The sequence below is a fragment of the Meriones unguiculatus genome, chromosome X (genome assembly GCF_030254825.1).
Source record: "Meriones unguiculatus strain TT.TT164.6M chromosome X, Bangor_MerUng_6.1, whole genome shotgun sequence".
NCBI classification, from domain to species: domain Eukaryota; kingdom Metazoa; phylum Chordata; class Mammalia; order Rodentia; family Muridae; genus Meriones; species Meriones unguiculatus.
The window spans coordinates 82,392,325-82,404,831 of NC_083369.1; the positions used below are offsets into that span (position 1 = coordinate 82,392,325).

General features: G+C 39.0%; 1 protein-coding gene across 1 annotated transcript in view; it reads right to left on the reverse strand.

Moving 5' to 3' along the window:
- Tenm1 (teneurin transmembrane protein 1) overlaps positions 1 to 12,507 on the reverse strand; it is a 1,125,448-nt gene that overhangs the window by 17,198 nt on the left and 1,095,743 nt on the right. Inside the window, exons 27-28 of the mRNA XM_060375702.1 lie at positions 10,007 to 10,179; positions 8,539 to 8,774 (exon numbers count right to left, since the gene is read on the reverse strand). Of these exons, the coding sequence (XP_060231685.1) occupies positions 8,539 to 8,774; positions 10,007 to 10,179 (409 nt within the window). The remainder of the gene's footprint in view (positions 1 to 8,538; positions 8,775 to 10,006; positions 10,180 to 12,507) is intronic.

A 12,507-nucleotide genomic window follows, 5' to 3' on the forward strand; every position in this document is an offset into this window, starting at 1 on the left:
AGTGAGATGGTATATTAATGTGAAATTTGCATTAATTTTGTGGTAATGAACATGAAGTTGAGCATTTTTAGAAATTATTCACCATATCTATATCTTCTACGAATTGTATGTCAATGTTATTTGCCTATTTTTCTACAGGAATGTGAAAGCTGGTCTTTTAAACCATGCTTCAGTATCAGTTTCATCATTGCTCAGTCAAGCCTAATAGCATTTGCCAATAATTTTAAACTTTTGTAAAAAAAAAGACCCAAAATTTCCATGTCATGAATTCTGTCCAGAAGACTAGTGATTACTCAAATTATTTTGTAAAAGTGCTCTTGGTCTCAGAAGGTAGGTTTAATTTGGCTGACATTAGGTGCAGATTTAGGACTTACGAGTTTTTTTAAACAGTCTGTAGCAAATATGTGCAGTGTTGTATTGTAGAAGTATATATTAGCTTGCTGTGATAATCAGAAAGGAATTAAAAAAGAACATAGTTCCTATTTTATGATACTTGGGGTTTGGAAGCTTATAGGAAACCAGGTGTTCTTTCTTCAACTACCTTTTCCTGTGGTTTTATAGTCACCTATCTTCAACTGTAATATTTATTTATAACAGCTGTAAAATACCCTGTACTCCCAAAGATAGTCATAACTTTTACAATTTATGTAATAATGATAGTTAAAGAGCAAAAGTAACAAGTGATTTTTAGTTCACTGAAATTTGTGGCTTTATTTGTCTGAAGGATGAAGTTTATTACCCAAGAACACATTTCTTAATGAAGTCATTACAAATCCACAAGCAATGATCATTGTTGAAAATCCATATGCAGTCATCAGAGGAGGACTCTATGTAATGCCTTTTCTCTGCCTGTTGGAACTTCTTCAGCAGTGTTTCTCAGTTTCAGAATAATGCACCCCAATATTCCAATGCTGACATACCAATTCTCCTGAAGTACTAGTTTCAAAGTTGGGTTTGAAAGTTAAAATAAAATTCATCAAGTAGTGGAAAGGATGAAAGAATCAAAGGTCTTATAGGTTACCCCTATTCATTCTCTGGGGAAACCACACTTAAAGCTGTAGGGTAATTGCTTTCAGATGAGCCTTCTTAACCTCTGTCCAGAGTCTCTATGTCCTGCCAGCCTCTAAGGTGGGCATGAGAACTAGGCTGAATGCCACTGACTGCTCAGGTCATGGGTAAGGTTGGAAAAATCTATATTCATAGACATGCTTTCTCTTCTCTAAGATAATGGTTCTTGATCCAAGCATGGGCCAACAATCCTTAGTTCTATTGTATTTCCAAACAATCTATACTGATCCCTCTCCTGGAAAAGAGAGGGCAAGTATAGTCCCAAGGTATAAATGGCATCTTTGGACAATGGTACAATGAATAAGACTTTTGAATTTGGCAGCTGTTTAAACAGTATTATGTGTTAAGAAAGATGGGCATGCTTAGTTTTTAAGTAGAGAAAGGTGTGCATTGCTGCGTGGGACCTCTGGTTTCTATTAGGGTTCTCTTTTGCAAGCTATATTAAGGACAGGGACTAGATTTTTGTTCACAGTTGAACCAGAGAGGGTAGAAGGGAGAATGCATCTGATGAGTTGTGGATGCTATTGTCAGGAGAACTGAAAGTGCTTAAAATATTGGGTATATGGATGGCAGGAGGAGGGGCCTCCAGAGGCAACTGTCCTCGGTCTCTACTTCCATCTTTTTTATTTTTATTTTTTTAAAAAATCTATTTATTTATTTTTTCTTTTTTTATTTTATTATGGTTATTTTTTATTTCGCTTAATAAAGAGTCAGAATTCTTCCTACAAGAATTGTGCTGCTTAGATTTTTTTTAATTTTTCATCAATTACACTTTATTCATTCATTTTTGTATCCCCTCTGCAGCCCTCTCCCTCATCTTCTCTGAGTCCCACCCACCTCCTTTCTCCCCCTATGCCCTTTCTGATACTCAACCAAGGACCATGCATGGGGAGAACCTAGACCCGCTTTTCAAAGGAAGCCCATAGGCTGCTCAGTTTCCAAGTGGTTTTCCTAGTAAGGGGAACAGGGGCTGTCTCTGACATGAACTCAGTGGTCGGCTCTTTGTTCATCTCCCCCTGGCGGGTGTAGCCTTGTCAGGCTACAGAGGAGGAAGATGCAGCCAGCCTTGATGAGACCTGATAAGCTAGGGTCAGATACCTCCATCCTTTTAAGAATTTGTGTTGTAATTAGCTAAGAGAAAATTTCATTCAACCCGTTATAGGTAACTGATTCAGAAAGCAGGTTAATGATGTATTAGATTGATCTATGGACAATTGGAGATGTTTAATAACTGTGCTCTACACAAAAGAAAATTTTCTAGGTTTTTAACTGATGACACATACACCCACACAAGGACACAGATAAGAACACACACATTCTCTTCCTCTCAGTCTCTCTCTCTCTCTTTCTCTCTCTCTCTCTCTCACACACACACACACACACACATACACACACACACCATAGCAACAATCATAGCAGTTATTTTTCTTTCCTCTATAAGGAGGAGAAAGCTGTCAAGGAGACTACCTAACATTTCAGGTCATAATACAACCTAATTACCTGTTAAATTTTGCTGAAGACAGAAGGTGAATAAGAGACAGGCCAAACGGCATCAGAGTTTGGAAGCTTTACTGCATTGCATTTTTATGAAGTCACAGTAATGAGCAGAAAGCTCATAGCTTATTTTAAAGTAGCCCATGTTCTTTTACTCTCACTAGTTTTAAGGTAATTAATATTAGTCTTTTAAGGATCTATCAGTACATTAATTCAACAGATTTTATGTTTTACCGATATCTCCAGTTTAGCAATCAAAAGGTTACTCAGGATTCCTTATATTTTAGAGATGCCTATAAATAAAAAAGCACGTCTTCAGAGTTAGTATTAGCTTGGCGTAGCCATTTAACAACTTCCTTTTCAGTTTTCAGTTTTGTTTCCAAGATACTCTCTTTAATTGACATTCCACAAAATCTTAGTGCTGGAAGAGATCATCTTAGGAGATGCTCAGATTTACGAAGCCAGCCTTCCTAGGTTCAAATATTGAAATCACCACTTAGTAATTATGTAACCTCAGCCTTATCTGTAAAACAGGAATGACTAAAAATCCCACCTGATGAGATGCTATGAACGGTGAATAAGTTAATATATGGAGATATACCTAGTAAGGGCCCCTTCAAATGCTATTGTCATTATAGTTTATGGTAATATTGCTACTATTAATACAGACTGCACAGTGCACATGCCTCATTTATAGGTGGAAAATTGCAAAACCATGGCATGCCAATTCTTTCTTACAATCTCATTCTTCTCACCTCAACTTGATCATGTTGTTTAACCTGAACACCTTTTACTCTATATCGTACTCTTTGTTGATTGTGTCATCTGTGTAGTCTTGAAACACATATTTTAAAAGTTATAGCAATTCATTAATGCTTAAGCATAGGTGAAGTCACATGTATAATAACAATTCCATCCTAATTATTTTATTAAGGCTCTTTCAAGACCATGAAACAGTATTTTTTATGATTTGAAGACTCCAAGGAAACCATCATTCAAAACCACAATACCATCCATCAGTCTTGGTGCCTGAAATTTTGTCTCCAGATTACTCTTTGGGGAAGAAGCACTGAAGATTACAGATGTGGGTTATTTTATCTCCAAATATCACAAAATGAATATCTCCACCAAATCTGGTAAGAATGAAGCTGAAATGGTGAGAAATGAGAACTTCAACCCTACATCAGATGGCTTTCTTAGGCCGTTTCTGAAAGTACAAGTGAATTCTACTATGTTTTTGGCTTACTCTCTGATTCACCACTATTTACCAGCTCCAGACTCTGTGATTTAGTAAGAGTCTTCTTCCCTTTAAGATTTTAGAGCACATATGAATATTCAAATGTTGTTTTAAAAATCATACTTTGAAGGCTAGAAAATTGTAAATTGCCTGTGGTACAAGCATGAGGATATGAGTTTGACTCTTTGGATGCATATAAAAAGGCCAGGTATAGTAGTGTGCACTTAAAATCTTAGGGTTGGAGAAATGGAGACAAGAAGTTCTCTTCTGCTGGCATTCTAGCAAGCCTAGCCAAATTTCTGTCTTAAAAATCCAAGGTAGTTTACTTCGGAGAATAACACCAGAGATGATCTTTGGGCTCTACATGCACATGCACAAACACACACACCATTTCTTCCTCTCACTCTCTTTCTTCTCTCTCTCTCTCTCTCTCTCTCTCTCTCTCTCTCTCTCACACACACACACACACACACACTTGCATGCACTCATGCACACATATACACACAAGCAAGCATAAACATCCTGTGCTGTTTACAGTTATCTTTAAATAGATGAAAAATCACCTGTGAGGGTTTAAATCTTTGCTCTTTTTGATTGTCGTATATAATCACTGTATTTGATTTTATGAGTTTGGTTTTGAATGCTTTTCCCATTATTTATTTTTCTAAAGAAAATAAAGTAGGCTGTAGTTCCAGGATTTTGTTGCTCACTTTATGAAATCTTATAAAGGACTCTAGGATCCAATACTACAATAAGTCTCATATGACACAATTATCCACAGACACAGCAAGGTGCAATCTGGTTGTAGCTCCTAAAGCAGTTTGCTTTTGGTGAATGTCCAATTTTTTGACAATTGCCTCTATTATATGTAATTTTTTTTATTGTCTACGGAAATGGATTTATGAGGACAGATTGGAACGGCAGATGAGAAGATGCATGGGTTGGATGTAGAAGTACTTTACAAGGATGATGATTCAGACACAACTCAAGTTAGGGGAAATAGATTTTTTTTTCAATGCACTTTATTCAGGAACCTTGAACAATCCTCGGACCCTGGGGAAAGCCAGCCCACAGCTTAAATAGCCTCTGGGTAGCCAACCCAGGCGTGCCACGTGGGCAATGCAGATAGGTCCACATACATGGAAGCAAGCCAGATCTTCAGCCTTAGCCAAATGTGGAATTGTTCGTGACAGAGAGCACTCACCATCGGGAAGGTGGAAGGCGAAAACCAGCTCCATCTTTAAGGCATAGCATTCCGCAGCTCTCTACAGTTCCCCCTTTTTGTTTTAGATGCATCAGGCAAGAGTAGAGGTCTGATCTCTGATATTAGAAATAAATTGGGACTTTGTACCGATGTTCAAAAATTTCAGGATATTAATGTGATTTATTTCACTTAATGGTGCCTGTGAAGGATGGCAGAGCTAACAAATCCTTGGCTTATGTAGGCTGCGCACATTATCATGTTTCCCAACAATTTGCTTCCCTCACCTTGACTGGGGAAGAAATCCCCAGTGGTCACTGAAGAAAAACATTTTTTTTTCATTTTTTTTAAAGGTGTGTTTCTTTGGTTCTCTTTCCAGCTACATCCTCTGGGGCTATGATAGGTAGATTTTAGAACATGTGATGTCCATCATCTTACAAAATGGCCCTTTAAATGAAGCTGTCACTCGTGCCTGGACAATTAGTGTTTTGTGACCTTGCTGCCCAAGAACATTTAGAAATCATGAGAGTAGCTCTTCAGAGGTGCCCGTTGGCTCCCAGTATGGCAAGGATTTCTATGTCCTGTAACTATGTGAAGTGCAACATTTGCCTTTGCCCATGTTCTGGATCAGCAGCTTCAGCAAGAGAAAGAAATGATTCAGTTATGTCACCTCTGTACTGGAGAGCATTAGGGATCCTTGTTCTTTACAGCTATACTTACAAATAAGTCAGTGCATATTTAGTCAGAAAAAGAATATTTGGTATCAGCTGGCCCCTTGAAAACATACCAGAAGTGAGAATATCAGTGTCAAAGTATAATTTCTTCATCCAACTTACATCTACATCTGTGTTTTGGGAACCCAGTCACCCTTCTAGGCATTCCATTCCATGCCTCACCAGGAGAAACTAAGGCAGCAATATACAAAATTCTATCAGTGGGGAGGGCAGGTAAGTATTAGACAGTTAAACAGCTTCTCTTCTCCTTTTATTTCCTTCATGCTTTCTTTACCTGGAGGCCAGCCAGTTGTCCTTAACCGCTAACACTTGCCAGTACATTAGAGTCGATTATTTGTCTCTTTTTGTCAACATTGAAACAAGGAGTCAGGCTCTGCCAAGATGGTTATACTGAGTGGGGCAATGATTTATAGATTAATTATTTTAAGGAACAAGGAAGCACAGCATGATGTAGAGGAAACAGTGCCATACAAGGGGAATATCTGCATTTCAGCGCTGGCATTGAGCCTTAATGGCTGTTTGACTTTGGGCAAATCACTTGACCTCTCTGAGTCTTGGTGTCTTTGTCTGTAAATTGGGAATAACAACAATTAATGGCTGTAGTGACCAAATAAAATTCTGGCTATGAAAATATTTTGTTAACCTCGAGGCACTAAATCTATGCAAAAGACCGTTATTATAGTTCTAGAGACCTGCAATCACATTACCTAACCACCAAGAGACCCAATCCTTCATTTCCAAGACCCCAAGGAGTATATCAAAAGTTACATAGAGAAAGGGCCTTGGACTTTGTTGCACTCACAATCCAGTCTTCAAATCTGTTTAACTTTACTGCAAGATGGACTTTGGGTCAAGCTATAATTAGAATTTCTTAAATCCTTTATTTTTCAGTACTAAAATGCTTGTAAGTGTTTTGTGGCTATTAGCTTTTTGAAAGTGAACAAAATTTTAGATATAAGGTACATATTACAGTTGATAATTTCTTTCTATTGTTTTTGTCTGGAGGGGCAAACACAAAGTGAGTCATACTAGAAAATCCCGGGATCAAATAGTAGAGAATGGGTTATCCTAAAGAATAAAAAACTTGGGCTGGAGAGATGGCTCAGAGATTAAGAGAACTGACTGCGCTTCCAAAGGTCTTGAGTTCAATTTCCAGCAACCACATGGTGACTCACAACCATCTATAATGAGATCTGGTGTCCTCTTCTGTCATGCACGTGTACATGCAGATGGAATATTGTATACATAATAAATAAATAAATCTTTAAAAAAACTCCGACGTTACACTCTCATGTAGTTTGTTACATTTTAATGAGCCCATAAGCTGGGGGAGAAACTAAAAGATCAATTTTGCTGTGATCAATCATTAGGATGATAAGTCATTTGTAAAGAATTATTTTTCCCCCATAACACTACATTTTCATTTCACAGAAATGCCTTTAATCCTAGTACTCAGATTGAGGCAGGGCAATCATGAGTTTGAGCTCTGCCTGGGATACAAAAGGGGACCCTGTCTTAAAAACAAGAGCAAGAACAAAACCAAACCAGAACCAGAAACAAACACAAACCACTGCAGCCTTCACCACAACAAAACAGCATTTTAAAACAAGGTATAAACCTGGACATCAGGGTTACATCACCACACTTTCCCATTGAAATTTCTGTGCAGTAGCCCCATTTCCTGAAGAACTCAGACATAAATGCTGACTTCTGTACACATCTAGAGCTTTGTGTATTTGATTGGATTCACTTCTCAATTCAGGGGCCTATCTGGCAAATGCTCTATTACAGACTAATCAATAGAACTGAAACATACAAATTGACTTGTTCAACTAGACAACTTCAGTAGCTATTATTAAAAAAAATCAACCACTATAGACTGTTTCTGTGTGCTATCAATAGAGCTGACTAAAAATTAATCACACTTGTAGATTAACTTTTTTGCATCAAGACATATGACTGGTTGGTTGGACTGCTTTTCTCTGCAGCTTGGTGGTTAGTTGTTGTTTACATTTCTACAGCATTCAATTCATACTACATCTTTTACAGTGAGTGAAAAGAATCCAAGCACCCTTTGCATTCTGAATGTGATGCAAGTGCTCTGACACCTGGCCTCAATAATGAATACTTCCTGCAGACTGGCAGTTACACTGAAGGCTATTATATTTGGAAGTCTGGCCATATCATCATAACATTGGTTAATGTTCAAGAAAGGACAGGTAGAAAGGGTGTATGATATTTGCAGGCTTCCTGCACTGCAGGCCAGTGCTTTTCTAAGAGATCTCTGCCTAACTGTAGGGAGCTGTGTTTGGTTTGCCTGAGATCTCCATCCCGGTCTCACTTCCAGTTCTTTGCTCCCATGGCTCTACGATATATTTATGGCAATGGGATCACTCACTGACTTTGTCCTCCAGTCTTGCCTTTGTCTAAATGGTGCCTTATGCCTTACATCCTTTTCTCTCCAACTTGGTGGAATCTAATAAGCATCTCCAGGGCTGGCAGGTTTGGGTACTGAAGGGCTCCTTGACTAAATATATTTCTCCAGTTCGACTTTCTTGGTGCCTGAAATTGCTAAGATTAGAGCACTTTAGCTGGCTAATGACAAAGAAAGCTCCTATTAGAATGCACATTTAAGGATACCGAACCATTATCAGCCATTAGCACTTTCTCTTGAATTAGTATATCATAGAAGCTAGTCAGTCACCTGGGAAAGCTGTGGAGAAGTGAGACCAGTTTAGTAAGGCTCTTCACTTTCCACGGAATCCCATGAACGTTTGTCTTTTGTTAAAAAGGGAAAGCCTTACCCTCAGTCTTCTCTCAAAAGCTGAAACATTGCCTTTGTTTTGCTCCTTTCTCTGTCTCCACTCAATGAGGTTTGCATTGTGTTCTCCAGGCAACGAAATGTTGCATTTGCCCAGAGTGGGGTTGACAGCCCCTGCCAGGATATGCGGCTCGGAGCTGAGGCTGATCTCCATCCCACTCGCAAAGGTGACACGTAGTGAACCATCTGGACTCACCCGATAGGTACTCTGAGTATTTTCTGTAGATGAACAGAAAAGAAGAGAGGAATGGGGAGGAGGAAGGGAAAACCAAAGAGAAGGAGGAGTAGGAAAAGGAGGAGGAATAGGGGGAGGAGGAGGAGGAGAGAAGTTTAGCTTCAGGAGACACTTTCGGAAAAGCTGAGCAGAGCAGATACATTTTCTAACCATTTGGGTTTTATTATTTTCACAGCTGGGGTATAGTTTGTGAACAGGTTCAAAGACTGCTGTCTCACACTACAGGCTGGTCTCCTTTTTGTTATTGTTTGTTTTCTCTTAAAAACATTCCCTCATGGACTCCCTCTCTGACTTGTTGAATATACTATCTTAGTTTGGTATGCTGAGAGCTAGAATAGGAAGAGGATGAAAACTTAACTCAGCATCTTGAGATGTGGGGATGGCATCACAGCCACTGTAGCCCTCAAGGTGGTAATAGATAAAATTCGGTGTTCATTATGGAATGAGTTGCTCTACAGCCTACCAACAGAGTGAATCCTAATGACTGGGCGGTGAAAACTATTTTTTTAATTAAATTTATTTTTTTATTTTTAGTAACATTTTATTAACTCTGTATCTCCCTCCCTTATTCCCTCCCAACCCCACCCTCCCTCCCTCATCTCCTCCCTGCCCCTTTCCAAGTCCACTGATAGGGGGGACCTCCTCCCCTTTCATCTGACCCTGTTTTATCAGGTATCTTCAGGACTGGTTGCAAAGTCCTCCTCTCTTTGTCCACTTCCCCTATAGCCTCTAACACATTCCTTCAAAATCACACACACACACACACACACACACACACACACACACACACACACACATATATATACTCATTTCTTTCTCTTCTCTCTTTGTGTAAATGTTTTTTTAAATTTCCTCACACCAATTATATTCTTCACTGGTGCATTGCCTAATTTGTTCTTTTTACTCATCCATGTCAGATCTGATCTAGAATGCTAAGCTCAGATGGACCGCAGCCTCTATTATTGTCCTCCAACATAGGAAACCCTAAAAGTGATTTCCAAGTAGGTGCGTTCTGGGATTGACTTGATGAGAGATCAGACTTGGCAGGATTTAACCTCACTCCCAGAGACATTGTGGCCCAGAGTGGATATGTGAAGTTGTGAAAAGTCGGAATTTGTCTCTTTCGTTCTCAAACAGAGGGGAATTCGGTGCCTTAATAGAGAGCCCAGGTATGACCAGAGACATTAAGGCAAGTTGAGTTGTGAAGATCCTTTACCTTGTTTTAAAATATATATAGTACTAGTTGCTGTCACGTTGGTTGACATGAGAACATTTTCACGGTTGGAGGTATCTAGCTCCACTTTTGTCAGCTTCTCCAGGTCACTATGGAAGCTGCTGACCTCTCCAGTAGGAAAGGTTGCATTGGTCAGATGTCCCTGGAGGTCATACCTGAGGAAAAAAACAAATATCAACTCTAAAGCATCTTGAAAGTGATAACTTGCCTTTGCAAACTAAAAATCATTTGGAAGCTAATACAGTTTTACTTTGAGTGATAACAAATATTATTAACCTTGTTCAATAAGAAGAAAAAGGTCAGAGAGGTGATTAATCAAAAGAAGATAGTTTTTGAAGCTTCTGAATTCCTGATGACTTCCTTGAGCTGTGCTATTTTACAGAAAAAATATAACTGGTAATGAATCACCAAGATGGAAAACTGATTTATGAATCATGTCCTGCTGCGTGCAATGTTGCAGGGAGGCCTGTTTGAAATTTCGATCCCATTACCGGTGATGAATTATAACAACCAGCAGAGGGTGCTGTTGTCAAAGGAAAGTGAGCCAAACAAGGGCCCTCAGAGCCCAAGCAGGCCAATAAACTGACTTTGCATTGTGATGGGGAAATTATAATTTGCTGATGTTTAAGTTGCCAAATTTGAAATGAATGAATCATTCCTCCAACAAAATGAACACGCACAGAGGATAATGGAAACATGTTCATTAAAACATTCTGAAGGCCCCTGATCTTGCTATCACTTAAATTTTTTTTCTTTCTGCAGTATAGTGCATAAATGGTTTGTAATTTGCTTATATGAGGAAGACACAAAATAATAATTACCTGCGATAATAGGCAATAACTCATATCCGGAAATATAGTCTAGTGGGTTTACTAAAAAAAAAAATATTGGCAATCACACTGTCCTCAAAATGGAAACTGCCTCCCTGAAGGCTTTTGATGTGGAGCTGATCTTTTATTGTCATTGGAACCATGAAAAATAAACAGTTCATTAAAAGTAAAGATACACTTGGAAACCCATTACTGTTTTCTTTTCAAGTTGCAAATTACAAAATATTTAAGCACTTTTATTTGCTTTTAAAATGTTAAACAATTATATTCTTTTTTTTTTCCCCAGTGAATAGGATGCAGCAAAGATACAGCGAGTCTAGCTATCTCACACTTTCATTTCATGATTCTGTGAAATGGAAGGGGAGGTTCAGTGCTAATCTACCAGGTTTTAAAGATCTCAGCCTTAAGTAGCTGCTGAAATTTTAAAATCTAGACAAACTTTTGGCTAGGTGGATGTTTTGGAGGATGGAGATTCACTTGAGGCTATATACACGCTATTTCAAATTCTGTCTCATAGGTACATGTTGTGCCTGTGGGCTCACCTAGATTATCAGTTAAAACAGTTGTCATGAGTGTGTGTGTGTGTGTGTGTGTGTGTGTGTGTGTGTGTGCTCATGCACGCGCATGCAGAGAATCAGTCAAATTGGTCATTTGACATCACAGACACTCCCAACTCTTATGTTGCTTAATTTCTTTCTTTCTTTCTTTCTTTGGAAATGGGCTTCACTCAAAATGCTTGGTGTGCTGTTACTATGCATCAAAGGACTCATTGTCAAGGCTGAACAGTGCTGCTATTTGTGTCTGCTATTAATGGCAAAATCCTTCCTTTGCCCAGCTTCACATCCTGCTTTGGGGCTCTGCACCTGTAAGTAGCAGGACTCCAGCCAGAAAGCAGCATAGAAAGGCTATGTTAAGGTAGGTGTAGGTACAGGTACAGGGTTAGGTGTCTGCCACTACAGAAGTACACTGAGAGAGGAAAGCTAGTGAGGGATAAGACCAGGATTACTCAGACATATTTGTGGGAGGCTGTTGCTTAGTCTTTTTCTTACAGGGGAGGCAATGTTTTAGGGAATAAAGTAACATTTCCCACAGGCTTGTCTAGTCTCTGAGTAGCTAGAAAGTCATCTTGCGTTATTTCCTTTTTGTGGCAGGACAGGGATTCTTATTACAAAATGTGTGCAGCTTGATCAGAGGACTCCAGCCTTTAACGTCCTTACACAGCCACAGTCTGCTAGTCCTAGTCAGAGCAGTTACATTTGGTAGTGTTTGTAGTATGGTATCTGTCATGTGCTCAATCATTTATATGGCTCTTGATCAAAACATAAGAGGACTACCTCTCTTCTGTGAGGTCATTACCAAAGGAAGAACTATAGGCAAATATAAACATCAGTGGGTAGTTCCTTCAAGTTTGGAAAGATTGCTCAAAGTGGACAAGAAAGAAAGAGAGCCTTTGATTTCTCAGGGCTTACTTGAACGCCTCCCCCACCCTAACCCCACACTCCTGTCACCAGGGAATGTATCTGTCCAGGCTGACTGTCAAAGAAACAAGTTTAATCAAAATTCTCTCATGTTGTGTTTTTCTCTTTGGAGCTTGCATCCTTTGGTGTAGAGAGTACAAGTCAATATGCTTCAAGTGATCTTCTCAGGGAACAA